Source organism: Pezoporus occidentalis, unplaced genomic scaffold (assembly GCF_034315485.1).
Source record: "Pezoporus occidentalis ecotype Australia unplaced genomic scaffold, CSIRO_AGI_Poc_V1 ctg20, whole genome shotgun sequence".
Taxonomy (NCBI): domain Eukaryota; kingdom Metazoa; phylum Chordata; class Aves; order Psittaciformes; family Psittacidae; genus Pezoporus; species Pezoporus occidentalis.
Genome location: NW_026913856.1, coordinates 7,141,927 through 7,156,357, shown reverse-complemented (window position 1 = coordinate 7,156,357; position 14,431 = coordinate 7,141,927). Strand labels below are relative to the sequence as shown.

Genomic DNA, 14,431 nt, shown 5'->3' with positions numbered 1-14,431 from the left:
AAAACTGTTTCTCACATGTCTTCAGACCGTGTCACTCTTTGCACATCAGATATGACATGTATCACCTTGGAAACAGTGTGATGATTCTGACTGTTTAATCTCAGTTGTGCCAAGTTAGTGCCTTATTAGTTCTTCTCCATCTGTTATTATTCCTTATAGTCATCCCTTCCCATTTTTACAGACCGTTTCTCCAACTTCCAACAGAGTTACTGGTGTGGTTTTGGAGACCCTTGTATTAATCTAAACCACATTCTGTTTATGACTCTGTCAAGTGAGATGGTACCAAAACCCCTCCTACAGTCAATCTGTATTGGGTTTTACTCTTTTTTTTTTTCACTTCACAAAGCCTGTTATGCTGGTTTTGAAGGAAATTAGGCTGCTTTTAAGATTTGTTCCTGTCAAACTTGTCCTATAGCCCATTAGCATAGTTCATAGATGGCATTTTCTTAAGCTTTCAAAAGTTCAAAAGAAAGATGTGCAGAACCAAGCCTCGAAGAAGTTACTGAAAAACAAAACAAAACTTACAAATACTAGTGTCCTCCCTCTCTTGCAGTCATGGTCATGAACAGCTCCTAATGCAGAGGAGCCCCAAACCTGGGAGAAGCAACCCTTGTAAGGCACTCTGAAGCACTGAACTTATTTTGCAGCCTGTGCTCCCTTCTCTTCCTGCTTCCAGCTGTAATATCCCACCTGAGCCTCTTGACTTTTAGCCCGCTATAAATATCCTTGTATTCAATTTGACACTCAATAGCCTACGATGTGCTCAGCTACGCAGCAGAGGGTGAAGGAAACTGCATATAGCCTTTGCCTGCTCACATGGGATGAAGAGTGAAGAGCAAATACTGCAGAGAAGAGCACTGCATAAGGGAGACCTTGTCTGTTGATTTAACTCCATAACCCTATTTTAACCACTGTCAACAAGATATAAGGGTGGTTTCTGTTCGCACTGAGGCTTCTTTACACTGCTCTGTCCACACCCTAAAGTGGCATAAATGTCTTCTAAGTGCCTTAAAGTAAGTCCTTAGTATAAACGAGAACCAACCCCGTCGTTTGCAAAATGGCTTTGAAAACATTGCTCGGGTGCATCCTATAAATGAATGTGGGGTTTTGGAAGAACACCCATCCCAAGGCATGCCCATGCTATACATAGCCTCTGATGAGCTCAGCATGGAGTGAGGAGCAGGCAGAGCAACAAGACCTTTTCCTTTAACAGTGAGCAGGCAGAGTCCTGCAGCTTGTTGATCCCAGAGGATTATCAGCAACACAGGAAAACAGGGTTATCAGATCTGCCCTTTTGTAGACAGCTACCCTCATTCAGATGCACATGGGTTTCTCTTTCCTTTCCCCTCTACTCTTGTTCAACCTTTCAGTTTTTATGTCCTCTCCACTAAAGCACGAGTCTGAATCACACCTCCTGCTGGGGAGGGGAAATCAGTCTTGCTCTTACTTCTTGGTGTTGTGCTCTAAGTCTTCATTTACCTGACCTGCAACTTGTTCTCCAAAAAGAAGCAGCAGTATTGCATGTAATGTTGTTCTCATGCAGCACTTGTTGTATTTCACCATTTTCTTGCTGACAAGCATAGCATAAGGGACATGGCTTGAGCAGGAGGAAACAGTTCACAAAATCAGAGCTAACATCAAAAGGTCAGGAGCTAGAACAAAAAAAATAAGAATGTCAGCTTTAAATTTTAGGTGTTACATTATTTTTCTCTCTAGGCCAATCAGGACCTAAATTTTGCCAGAGTATTTTGGGGCATTCAGTAGCACTAACAAATAGAAACTCAAGTAACTCTTACAATTAATAGGATGGTCTAAGCAGCCTCAGCATGACCATGAGCATTACTGTGAATGCACTTCCCTGCTTACTTCTAAGCTGTGCTTGTGAAAATCTTCCCCAATACTTTCAGTAGGGGAGGTATTTTTGCATCAGTGAGACTGGGGGAAGCAAGCACAAAATGGACATTAGCAAGTTCAGATGTGCAGCTTGTAATTGCAGAAATCACTGGCAGAAGAATAAAGATGCCACATTGCAAGTCCTTTGTTTGGGTTTTACAGTCACATACTGTTCAACCATAACTGTACCAGGCCGGCTTAAGAGTGATGCAAACGTCTTTGTATTCTATGTTGATCTTGTTGGAATGGAACACATAAAATTTCATGGCCTTTTTGTCAGTCAGGACTCCCTCCCATGGCTCAGATTTTTGGTTAAAAGCCATCTGGTGCTCATTGGTTGGAAGCTAAGTTGTAAAACTCATTGCCATAGTTGCTCCTTTAACCAAGATGGAGTTGAATTACCGTGAAACAAGTTGGTTTGATGTGTGGTGCCATTGGCAAGGATGAGCTTGGAGAAAATTTCAAGGGGAATTTAAAAATAAATTAAAAAATAAATAAAATATGTACTTTTGTCTTCAAAAAATTAAGGGTACATTTAACAACAGCCTAGTCGAGCTGGGGGGGAGTTCATCTCAGTTGTATTTTGCAGCATAACTTCATTAAACATTTTTTCCAACCACTTTTAATCTACTTCAGCACTTATATTGCAGGAACTTAAAGGCAGACATTCATTTTCCCTTACTCTCAGGATGCTTCAGGAAAGGATACTGCTTATTCTTGATGGGGTAAAGGCTGGCTTTTAATGCCTGGGCACTGGGCAGTTTTATTTATTTGTCTATGGAATAAACTCTGCACATCCCGATCTTGCTTGGGCTCTCCAAGGGATACTCAAGTCCCCAGGAGGAATCCCAAATAGCTCTTCTAAATACAACCCCAGCTCTGGCTGAGCATTAAAGACAAGGGAAGCATTCATTCTGGAAAGGTTTTATTTCACAAATAATTCAGAAATCAAAAGAAAATGGAGGGGAAAGGGAAAGATATTTTACAATTCCATATTTAGAAAAAAAAAATCGTAGTTTATAAACACACGGCCCCTTGAAAAACATGCAAAAGTAGGTAAAAATTTACAAGAAACTTTTACACATAGGAAGTAAAATACATCATTTTTCATAGAAAAAAAGAAAAGCAACTCTATGAACTGGCCCTAAATATTTAGACTGCACAACCAACCAAACGGAGACTCCTCAATCAGGTGTTGGCTGAACATCTTAAAATGAAGATATTAATGGAGCCAAAGGACCTGACAGGACACTGGCAGCTGGGGAAGCACCATGCTTCAACTTTCACACCGGTTGTGTGTACTGAAAGCTGTCTGTGGTGAGCCAGATGCTCTGCAATGGCAGTGTCTGCACTGGCAGGCTTGGCTTCAAAACTAAATTCCTTGGAAGAGAACAACCAGGCAACATTGGCTTTGCCAGAGGCTTCACCAGTATGGCTATGCCTGGATGCTTCAAGTTGCCATGTTCTTACTAATCTGCTGGGCTGGCGTCTAAGCAGGAATGGATCTGGTGATATAAAGTCATGCTGCACCTTTAAGCTGCGTTGAAATATATTAGGCTGAGAAATGTTTTGGTATCAGAAATAAAATCAGTAAATATTTGGCTAAAAACTGGTACTGTCCCACCTATATATGAATAGCTAGCACACATGATTGCAAGTAATTGATATATCATGACTGCCTTGGAGGACCTGATCGCCCCTAATTCTGGTGGAGGTATGTTTAAACTAATAGCACCCAGGACCTCGAATAATATTTGTGTAGTAAGGTCACAATTTCTCTTTTGTGCAACAGATATAAAAATAAACAGATACAAACTTAAATTAACATCAGTTTCTAAAAATCCAAACCAGTTGGCTGAAGTTAAAAATATGCAATTGTAACTTGAATTACGTATGTTAGGATATTTCTGTTGGAATAATAATTCTTCCCTCACCCCCTTTTCTTCAGGTAGATATATCCCAAGCTGTTTGGATTTTTATGTGCTCACAATAATCCCCTGGGCTTGTCTGCAAGAGCCCTCACATTTCTTTCCGTCATTTTAGAGCACATGTAATTTATTACTGACAGCATGTTAGAGATGGGATCATATGTTAGCATCAGGCGTTTATGTGCTCTTGCAGTCCCTGTGAAGAATACCTGATTGCATCTCTTTCTAATTCAATAGGTAGCACTGTGGCTACCATTTGGCCCATGATGGTCTTAGGTTCATGCTGCAGTATGTAATGGGCTTGAACCAGACCATGTATAGCGTAATTATTCACAGTGGGCAGACACAGGGAAAGCCTTATCTCACTGCCAAGATCTCAAATGCTTCCAACCAGCAGCTTTTCTAAGATATGTTCCAGCTGTTTTTAACACCCATTTACCTATTAAGAAAGAAATAGTTCAGTTTTCCTATCTAAAGCAAATACGATACATCTTGAAAGACGATACTATATAAACTATATAAACAAAGACAACACACAGAGTCATTTCTTTCTATCCCCCACAAAGCTAGGTTTTCTATGCAGCACTTTTGGAGACGATGCAAAGCAGCTTTTACAAAAGGTCTCTTTCCAAATTCAGATTTCACAGAGAAAGAAACCCCAATGGTGAGACAAACTGAGTGATAAATGTAATATCCTTGCTGATTTCATGGTGTTTACAGAATTAAAGACGTGCTTAATTATATAAACATTTTTGATCTGTGTTTTGAAAGAGCTTGAAGAGATGGCTTGTATATCTGTCTAGAGTATAACAAACATGACCTGAGCATAAGAGCAGCTATGAGACATTTGCCAAATAGAGGGTAGTATTTTCTCATTTGTCATAAAATATTACAATCAAGTTATTGAGCAGAAGGATTATGCATTAACAAGAACTGAAGAATTACAATTTAAGTTGCTTTCTTACGACTACTGAAGTTACAACTGGATTTGTGTTTAGACCAATTGTAAAAATTCATTTCCAGTATAAAGTAGAGAATACTCTCTCCAGCCTTAAAAGAGCAAGTCATATTAGGCTCTCCTTTTGGCTTTGGAATGCAGTTGGGTGCATGTTGAGGTGTAAATAAAACATGAAATAACATCATTATAACACATCTGGGCTATGCAAAACATATCATCCTGGGTATCAAATGCTCTTTGGTATAGCATTTACACTGACAGTGGGGAACTGCTGGTTTCACAAATTGAAAGGGAAAAGTTAATCTAACTCAATTTATGTCATAACTTCAAAGTCTCAGAACTGCACACACCACAAAAAGCTTCACAAAGGTGAACATGCTTCCTACGGCTGCAACCATTCCTAGCAGAAATAAGATTAACTTCATCACTACTTAACTACTACAGATAAAACAACCAGCACTGCTGTATAAAACAATACACTGCATTTAACTGAAATCTTATGTGAAATGGCGTGTAGTATAGGATGAGATGTGCCAGCACAGGAGCCCCAATTCATTGACTTCTCATAGGTTGCCAAACTTGCAAAATACCTGTGAATGTTTGACCAGCAAACACTAAACTTGCTGTTTTGGTTATCTGGTGGCCTCATTTTCTGCAGCAAGGCTCTCTGCCACCATTTCACACCCTACCAATATCCCCAAAAAACCTTGACATCCAACCGACAAGAACATCCTCTCCCCAAACATGACACAATCATACAACATAGCCTAGCGTGATGCCCCAGCAGCCTTACACAGCAGTGCTGATGCATGCCACCTCATTGGGAAAAGACCAGATTTTCTCTTCTGTTGCACACGAAACATCATACATACACAAAACCACTCTGTCAAAGCCCAGCCTCTCCCCGAAGGATGCAACTTTTCAAACAGTTTCTCATTTCAAAGGATCCAGCACCTGGATAGTCACTCACTTCCAAGTCTGCTCAGCAGTATGCACATCCTCACACCAGTTGCAGTAGATGCTTCACACCTTAAAAATGCTACCCAAGGCCAGACCAAGATCCCTACATCTGCCATACATTAAGCTACTGTCGTTCTGTGTAGCACACCTCTTGTAAATTGAAAGTTAGAACAGTTTATCGTTGCTGAATGCCCCTAGAGAAACAAAAATACAGAAAGATACAACGCTGAACGGGTGTGATGAGATGCGAACAGCTGAGTCAGAACCTGGTGTCTTTTTTTTTTTGTCTTTTTTTTCTTTTTTTTTCCCCATTTTCTTTTTTAATTCCCTGAAAGAGATCAGCAAGGAGGGTACAGTCAGAGCTGATGCTGTCAGAGGAGGCTTCCTGTCTCTGGAGATCAACAGAGCGCTCTCCCAAAGAGAAATGGACCTTTCTTGGGATTTTACTGCTTCACAGCAAAAATCCGGAAGGCGTTTCCATCTGCAGGATTCTTTAAGCTGGAGAAAAAGAAAGAAATTAAAAAGAAAAGATTAAAACCAAAACCCATGTAATGAACCAAACATGGGTGCTGCAGGATGCAAAGTGCAATAGACATACACGCACACTGGCTCTGTGCTGATGTGGCGCTACCAGGAGCAAGAGAAAGATTAAGGATGGAAAAGAAGAGGCACAAATCCACGAGTCCACCTTTGTTTTACGTTTTCAATCCAAATCTATAGTGTGAATACCAACAAAAGGAGCTGGGAAGCAAGAGCCTCTCTCATAGTGCTAGCTTTTATCCAAGGAACACTGTGCTCCCGTATGCAGAGATCCAGGCATAAAGAGGAATGTTTTCTTAAAAAGTAAATTGTCAAATAGGCTGGCAGGTTCCCAGGGCCTGTCTGGCCTGTTTCCTGGTGCTGGCAATGGGAACAGACAGATCAGCTAACATTAAATGACAATAAATATGGATATTAATTCTCAATCTGCAGAGGCATCCCCAACAACTCTGACTCAGAGCTGCTGGATGTGTGCATGGGGACAAGGGGTTGTTTCTGTTCCCAGCCCTTATTTCTTGAGCCCTGCTGGGCTGCAAAACCCCAGGAAAAAAGGTAAAATTTCATATTCCCCACAAAATAAACATTCCAGCAGGGGTAAAGACTCAGTGAATTTTAAAGGCAACCTTTTCCCATACCTGTCTGGGTATGCATCTTTAGCAAAGGTTATTTCCAGTGTCCTCAAGGGTAAAGGTTTTCATCTTTGAAAAGCTATTTCTCTGTCTAGTGGGTCCCACAGCATGAAGGTGCTCCTTATTGCTGACTGTAAATAACATTTTCCAGATCTTCATGCTCATCCTTACTGTGAGAATGTCTTTGGTTTCCCTCACCTCTTAGATGAGCACCGAGTGCTCATATTGCATGTCAGTGCTAATAGTAGAGTTTATTCTTAGCTAGGGCAGAGTTTGTCATCCAAGTATAAAGCTGTCTGTTAGTATACAAGATAAATGAAAGCAAGACAGCAATAGAGGAAAACTCATGAACAGGAGGTTTGTCATCTAAATCCAATCCACCAGATTGTAAATCACGGAACTGCAGAACGCTGACCCTGATAGATCTACACTAAAGCAGCCCAGATTTAACACCTATAGCTTTCCTATCTTAGTCTATTTTTATTTTCTGAGATGCTTTACAGCATTCTGGGTTATCCATTATTAGAATAAAAACAGGAAACTTGTTTGGATTTCTTATGGTAGTTATAAGAGAGGAACCACGCAGAAGAGAGAGCGCCGTGTTAGCAGTGACCAAAACCCCCCCATAATAGTGGGAAATTCTATGTTTGCAAAGATAGCTCTGAGAAATCAGTACTTCACACCAATGTCTGATAATATGCATCACAGACTAAAACTGAAGTTTCAAATTAGATAGGACTGAATGAACTCAGAGTTGATCTTTGTGATCATCCGGAGTTGCAGGTTATGGAAATACTGATTTGCAACCGTTCACTGAAACCAGCAAGGCTGTCCCAAAAGAAACCATAAAAATTCATAAGGGTGGCAAATCCATTTTCAAAACCTGTTTGATATCTCTTAAGAGGTTAGTTTACCCAGAGGTTAGCTTCTTCCAAAGAAAATAACAAACACAAACGCATCCCACACCCTAAATTTGACGGGAAATCCCAATTATAAGGGTCAAAACATGATCCAGGCTGAAAGATCCAGAAATACCCATGTTCACCTTTTAATGTGTTAAACACACACCCCAAAATGTATTAATATGGACTCATACTATAATAGAATAAAACAAAGCTTAACAATATTTCATACGTTTCGCACCAATGTGAAAGTAGCTCCCTGCTTGTGGAAAGTAAGAGCAGGGCAACACGCTCTATTTGTTTCGGTCTTAAAATTCCCAGTGACACTGTTAAGTCATGTACTTCCAATCCACCAACCTTTCTAGCTGATATCTGCTGACTTTGACTTACAACTGAACACACAGTTGAGAACAAGAGGAAAGTACGAAGGAAAAAAATCCCACCTCTCAGACTGGACTCCATTCTTTAGGGAGCCAACATAACTTTTCTTCTTTTCAACAGGCATCACATCCACAAAACCACCTCTTTCATCTGGAATGACTCCTGCATGCACAGCAGTTTTGCAGATACTGGAGCTCTGAAAGATAGTTATTTTCACTTACAGTCTGTATTTCATATCTGGAGTTTTACAATCTCTATGAACATGGAGATGTGAAAATATATATGTCATAAGCCCTGGCTGCAAGATCCAGCACCACTGTAGAGGACAAGCAGCCTTTCCAATGCTCTCATTTTTGCTAGAGCTGCACCTAGGAGCTTATCCAAGGCCAAAGCTGGAATTGAGGACAACTCTCCAGCCAGTGCCTCCTGGGTCTGCACTAGAGAAACCACTGTGGTGGAAGTCTTTGTTAGTGACAAGCTACTTCAGCACAGTTTATTCACTCAATTGCTTGAAAAGCAGATGCTTTTCTTGAATTGAGGTAAATGACCACCAATTATCCAGGACAGCTCACATCCTTCTTTCTAGGAAAAACAGACAACCTGTACCCATTGAGTGTTCTTTGGACAGGCATTATCCTGTAAGACAACATCAAGCATGAAGGCAAAATAACACTTCTGAAAAGATTAAAGCCTCCCTGTTGTACATCATGCAATTACCCTGCTCTCCAGGATATGCAGAGTCAGAAGAGCTGGGGGAACACAAATTACTAACAAGTGATGACTAAGCTCCCAAAGCATCTAGAAAAGAGGGAGCAAAAGCAGGGAAGGCTGAGACGTAATATAAACTTGGCCATTAACTCTCTGGAAGATTTATACACAGCAAGCTGGAATAACAAAAAGTAAAACCCAGCTCTGCATGGGGAACTGCAGCAGGTGAAAATCCCAACCCTATAAACTCCCTGATCACTAAAAATCAAAGTACCACAAAACCAGTGCCAAGGGCAAACGTTCCCGTTGCGTAGGTATGATACGGATCGTGCTGTTTCATTCTCACAGCCATATATGGCAGGTTTGCCTTGTTCCCTATATATTTATCATTTTGAATGGCCTATCTCTTGGCAGGTCTCTGAGTTTTGAGCGCCAATTTGGTATTTTGCTTCTATATATGGTCAAGGGAGCAAGGGAACATTGTGTTTGGAAGATATGCTGCGAATTCACCCTAGTATGTGGTGGGAAATCTGTAAATCTAAAATAGGCTCATAAAATTAAACTGTCCTGAATCAATTTGCAACACTCTCCACTGGGAGACATCCTATGTTCTTTTCAAGGCATTCCTATTTGTTTCCAGGACTTGCTGTTCTGCTGCTTACTCAAAGCTTTGACCAACAGGATTTTTATTGCTTTTCCCCAAACCTCTTCTTATCTCTGTTGGATTACAGCCCTCTCATATCCCAGGCCAGGCCTCTCTTTGATGAACTGACTGCAGAGCTTTTGGAAGATGAGGTGTTACAAGAATAAGGCCTTCCCCTCAAATTCAGAAGTACAACAGCTGAACAGACAACACAAGGGTTTTCCATGTCATAGCCCCTTGGGATGCTCTGGAAGGATTTCCTGATGAAGTGGACTCTGAGGCATACCCCATAAAACAACAATGGTTTTTAAAGTGGCCATTAGCAATAGTCTGTGACTATGAGTTTAATCACCAATAATTTTCTCATTAGTGTGAGTGGTTTAATCATTAAGTTCCATACCTCCTGAGAGCTGAGCCACCCAACTTGGTTTGCTCTGGTGATAAACGTCTGCCTTGTGTAGGTGATCTATCCTCCTCCAACTAATTGCTGCACAAATGTGGATCAAAGACCTTATCTCGAGAGCAGAGAGTTGTTTTCCCTCCTGGCTCCACAGGGCTCCTGAGCAGCGAATAGGGATGGGTTTCCCTTACAGTCTTAAGGCACACTAGGAGCCAGGCAGAGTGTCAAGTAACAGCGTCTTGTGAAATCTAAAAGCTCTTTTACAGCCTTGATAAAGACTCTTTTATCAAGACACAGCTCCAGCATCACCCCAGAAATGGTCCTGCCCACATTAGCAAGAGCTAATTTTGTTTCCTAGGCAAAATCATGTGTTCATAGATTATTATGGCTTTTATTTCCCCCCTCCCATTTACATGGCAGTATAAAGAGCTTTGCTGCAATGTGCCACCAGGGAAAAGAGGCAACAAACCTTTTGTTCCCCAGCCACTGCTTCTCACTACCGATTTCAGCACTGTGGCGATCCTGGGTATGTTCCCCCCATACTGCTTCAATCTACAAACCCTGCATGCAGGCAGCAATTCTGTTCTCAAAGAGGTATAATGGCATTCAATGGAAAGACCTTGGATTTGGGCATCAGCTTTTCCTGTAGCATAATTCCTTGCACTTTGCTCATTTAAGATCCCTCTATGCCACTGTTCCAGTCTTACTTATTTCACCATGAACAATTTCCTGCACTGCTTTCCAATATCTTTGTGCTTTAAGCCACCATGAGTACCCAGGAGCTAATCTTATAAACACACAATACACGGTATTTTTATAACGATAAGTAAAAAAATACTTGATCAGAATGCATTTAAAATGGGTAAAAAAAATCTTAACACAAACCAAGATAGAGGCTCCTATGCCCCTGTGAATAAAAATCAGAACTATGCCACAAAAACTGCTAATTCTTCATGTCATAGTTTTGTTCTTCGTGACAAAACAAAGTTTCACATGCCTGCCTGGGATCACGTAAATGTGAACACTACCTCAGGCCAAAAGTGGAGTGCACCGTGTAATTACAGAGACTGACAAAGCATTTTGTCTTCACAGCTTGGACTATCAGGAACATTTAGCAAGTCAACGTTTCAGAAAAGGTGCTAAAAGGCCAGAGGGCACCTTGCAGGGAGTGCAGGCAGGAAATGGGGCAAAATGCTTCATTTTCTGTTGGATAACTTATGTAACAAGACACAGTCAGAGCACAAGTCCCTTCAGGGCCATGAAGGTGCCACTCTACACATGAAGCCAAAGAGACCTCTCGGAAGACTAGCACTTGTCTCATCCAGCTTATTGCCTGTTTTAATCATTCCTCAGCAGCAGGCTCAGGTTAATTCACAGCATCCCCTCCTGGAGAGCATCCTGCACAGACTTTGTCCAAATTCTCCCTGCTCAGCATTGTGTGCTCCTCTCGGCTTTCCAGCCTGGGCATTTCTCAGCATCAATACCTCTCCCTTTCCAGCACGTCTCACAACCACTTCAAACTCTTTTTTCCAGCTGGTTTAACCTGCTTTGCTACCAACCATTCACTCTCATAAAAACCTAAATGCTGTCCTTATTACACCCACATCACTCTAGTAGTACAGCAGCCCAGAAAAAGGTTAAACAAACCTTCCAGAAAATGGGCAAATACTTTTTCTTTTATTTTACTTTTCTCCCAAATCACAGTCCATGCCCCCGTTTATGAAATGGTACCCAGGGGGTATGGTAGGAGCTTGCGATTCATTGAAGGACACTAATCCTTTTGCGTCAGTACAAATCAGGAAACAATGCTAGCCTGGGATACTGGTCCTCAGCCTAATACATTTGTAATCACAGGCCCTGTTCGTTTGGGGGTAATCTGAGGTAGTTTTGTCCTCAGTAAAAAAGAGAAAGCTATTTCCCATTTCCTGCATGTCTGAGCATGCACAGAGGCAAGTACCGCAGGGTGGCAGCTGCCTGATGAATTTGCATGTGAGCTGGTCCAGGCTAACCTGTTTGTACAGCTCTACCTTTAAAGAAACTGGTCTCAAGTAAAATAAGAAATAGATTGGCTTGGGTTTTTAAATTGCTTTTAAAATTGCTTGCTCCAAATTATTGCCTGGTTTCTGCAGGATGTTCTTTTCTCATGAGTCTGCAGAGCTCCACGGTGACCCGAAGATGGGGTCCACAATCTGCCAGCTGCTTCCCCCAGGCCTTCAAAAAGCATGTTCCTACAGGCTACCCACGAGCCTAGGAGCTGGATTTCTAAACACAATTTCCACTGAAGAAAGAAAGAAAAAAGGGTAAAACAAAATAAAAAGATGCACCCAGAATTGGAAAAATGTCGAAACCCAGTTTTTGGAGGCCTAATATTAAGAGATTTCAAAAAACTTACTCTTTGCCCAGTTTTAGCATCAAGTCTCTGCTCATCCCCACAAGCAGAGCTTAGAAAAACAAACCAATAAAACCAACTCGCATGCTTTCTTTCCACTGATCTGTGCTGCATCCCCACTGCTCAAAAACGCTGTTCAGCTCCCAGAAAGAGGATAGGGGAGGTGGAAGGAGGCCTATTTTTGCCAAGTAACATAATGTGGTAGTATATAATAAAAGCCCTTTAGTGCTCATCTGTCGATCCCAAAACACTTTGCAAAGGTGGACAAGCACTACCTTGGTTTCATAGCCATAGCCCTCAAGGTGCAGAGCAGTCAAGTGACTTGCCCAAGTCCTTAAGAATAAGTCAGTGTTGAAGAGTGGAAGGGCTGCCCAAGCCCATTGACCTCAGCCTGGTGGTGTAGCTGTTGGTGCATCCCCACATTGCAATGACCACAGAGAGTTTGGTTTTGTTCCCTAAGTCACAGCATGACTCTGGCTCTGCAACGCACCGCGATACACAGGGGCATCAGGGCAAGGAGCATACTCACATCTGCATAAACGTTTGTGCCAAACACCGGTGCCCAGTACGATGGCTCGTCCTTACAGTGGGCTGGGCAATAAATCCTAGAAAACAATTTATTCATACTTATTCCCTATATCAAGGCTCAACAGGAAAGCAAGCTGCATTCTTGGGAGGTTTCAAGTGCCTGCATCTGGTCTGCAGGTGGCAACAGTGAATTTAATTATTTGTTCCCCTGAGATGACATTTGGTACTTACTGCAGAACTCCAAATACAGGGGTTTAGACCAGTAAAAGAAGGGTCGGCCTTTTATGACATTTTCAAAGGGGAGTACTTATCTTTTTGCACAATGTTGTATGTGTAATTATTTGCATGCGTTTGTGCTCATTACTTACACCTGCACAAAGCAGCTTTCTAGAACAAACATTTTCCATATTCTAAAGCAGAAAGGAAAGCCAAATCCAAGAACCAGGAAGTGGTGGTGAACAAAGAGTGCTAAGCGGCATGCTCATGCAGAGGGGTGTGCTGAAATAGGATCTCGTAGTCCAACTTACATGTTAATGAAACGGTCTGAAAACTTAATGTGAATTTTCTATTCTGGTGCTAAGAAAAGCACAGTGGCAGGAGGAAACACACCATTCCCAACCCACTCCTCCAGTTCATGGTGAAACCAGCTCCATTCCCACTAGCCCTCAGATCTGGGGACTGCAGCACCCTCCATTCAGCTGTCCCTCATCACAGCAGAGCAGGTTTAAGCAGAACATAAGTGGCCTTGTGTTACCTTGGGCAATGGGTCGCTGGCTTTTTGAACTGGCACAGCTCAGCTACGGTAGTGTAGCAATCCAGCGTCTGTGCTGCAGGGATAAATATGGAAAGGCAAATCACTAGACCTAATAAATAGCTCAGACATCTGCAGAAAACACAAGTCAGTCACGCAATGCATCTGGTGAGACCCATGTCCAGCTGAGGGCACCAGGTGGAAAGCTGATCGCTCCTCTACCAGTGTCATGCATCCAGGAGAGGGCTGACCAGCTCTCCAGCAGAAATCCTGCTACCATACTACAATGTGGCCTTAAAAAGGTCACAGTTTTCAAAAGGGAAAAGCAGCTGATCCACAGGACAGTGTATTTTAGCTACAGCTCCAGACAGAGTTCAAATGACCCAACAGCTACAGTTTTCCCTGAGAGTGGCTCAAGTGGATCGAATCAAAGTGATGTTTGTATATAGGAGGAAGAGGCATTAGTCAAAGATATTCAGAGAGCAGGAATTGTTTAAAAAGTAGAACTCCACAGTATTTGTTTATGTTTATCATAAATATGATGACTCACTGTTATAAACTAATTACATATGTATTATGTGTTTCATCATACTACTGCACTGTAGTGGGTACTATCTTTTGCAGTTTCTAGAGTGCTCACACTAGGCTGAAGCTTTCACACAAGGATGCACCATCTTCCATCATTTTACTATCAGCAGCCTGTGACACTGCAGCTGATATTTGGACCAACTGTGACCCATCACCAGGAGATGCTGCTGGAAATGACCCATTAGCACCTTTTTCTGTAGTTTCCTCCGAGATCCCTACAGATAAATGATGTG

The 14,431-nt window shown here is 41.8% G+C and overlaps 1 protein-coding gene across 1 annotated transcript in view; it reads right to left on the bottom strand.

The window, feature by feature from the left end:
• Positions 1-2,801: 2,801 nt before the first annotated feature.
• The window catches only part of CRISPLD2 (cysteine rich secretory protein LCCL domain containing 2), a 30,766-nt gene continuing 19,136 nt past the window's right edge, over positions 2,802-14,431 (bottom strand). The window contains exons 12-15 of the mRNA XM_062618340.1: positions 13,614-13,686; positions 12,861-12,936; positions 8,254-8,387; positions 2,802-6,237 (exon numbers count right to left, since the gene is read on the bottom strand). Coding sequence (XP_062474324.1) covers positions 6,183-6,237; positions 8,254-8,387; positions 12,861-12,936; positions 13,614-13,686 — 338 coding nt within the window. The 3' untranslated portion in view covers positions 2,802-6,182. The remainder of the gene's footprint in view (positions 6,238-8,253; positions 8,388-12,860; positions 12,937-13,613; positions 13,687-14,431) is intronic.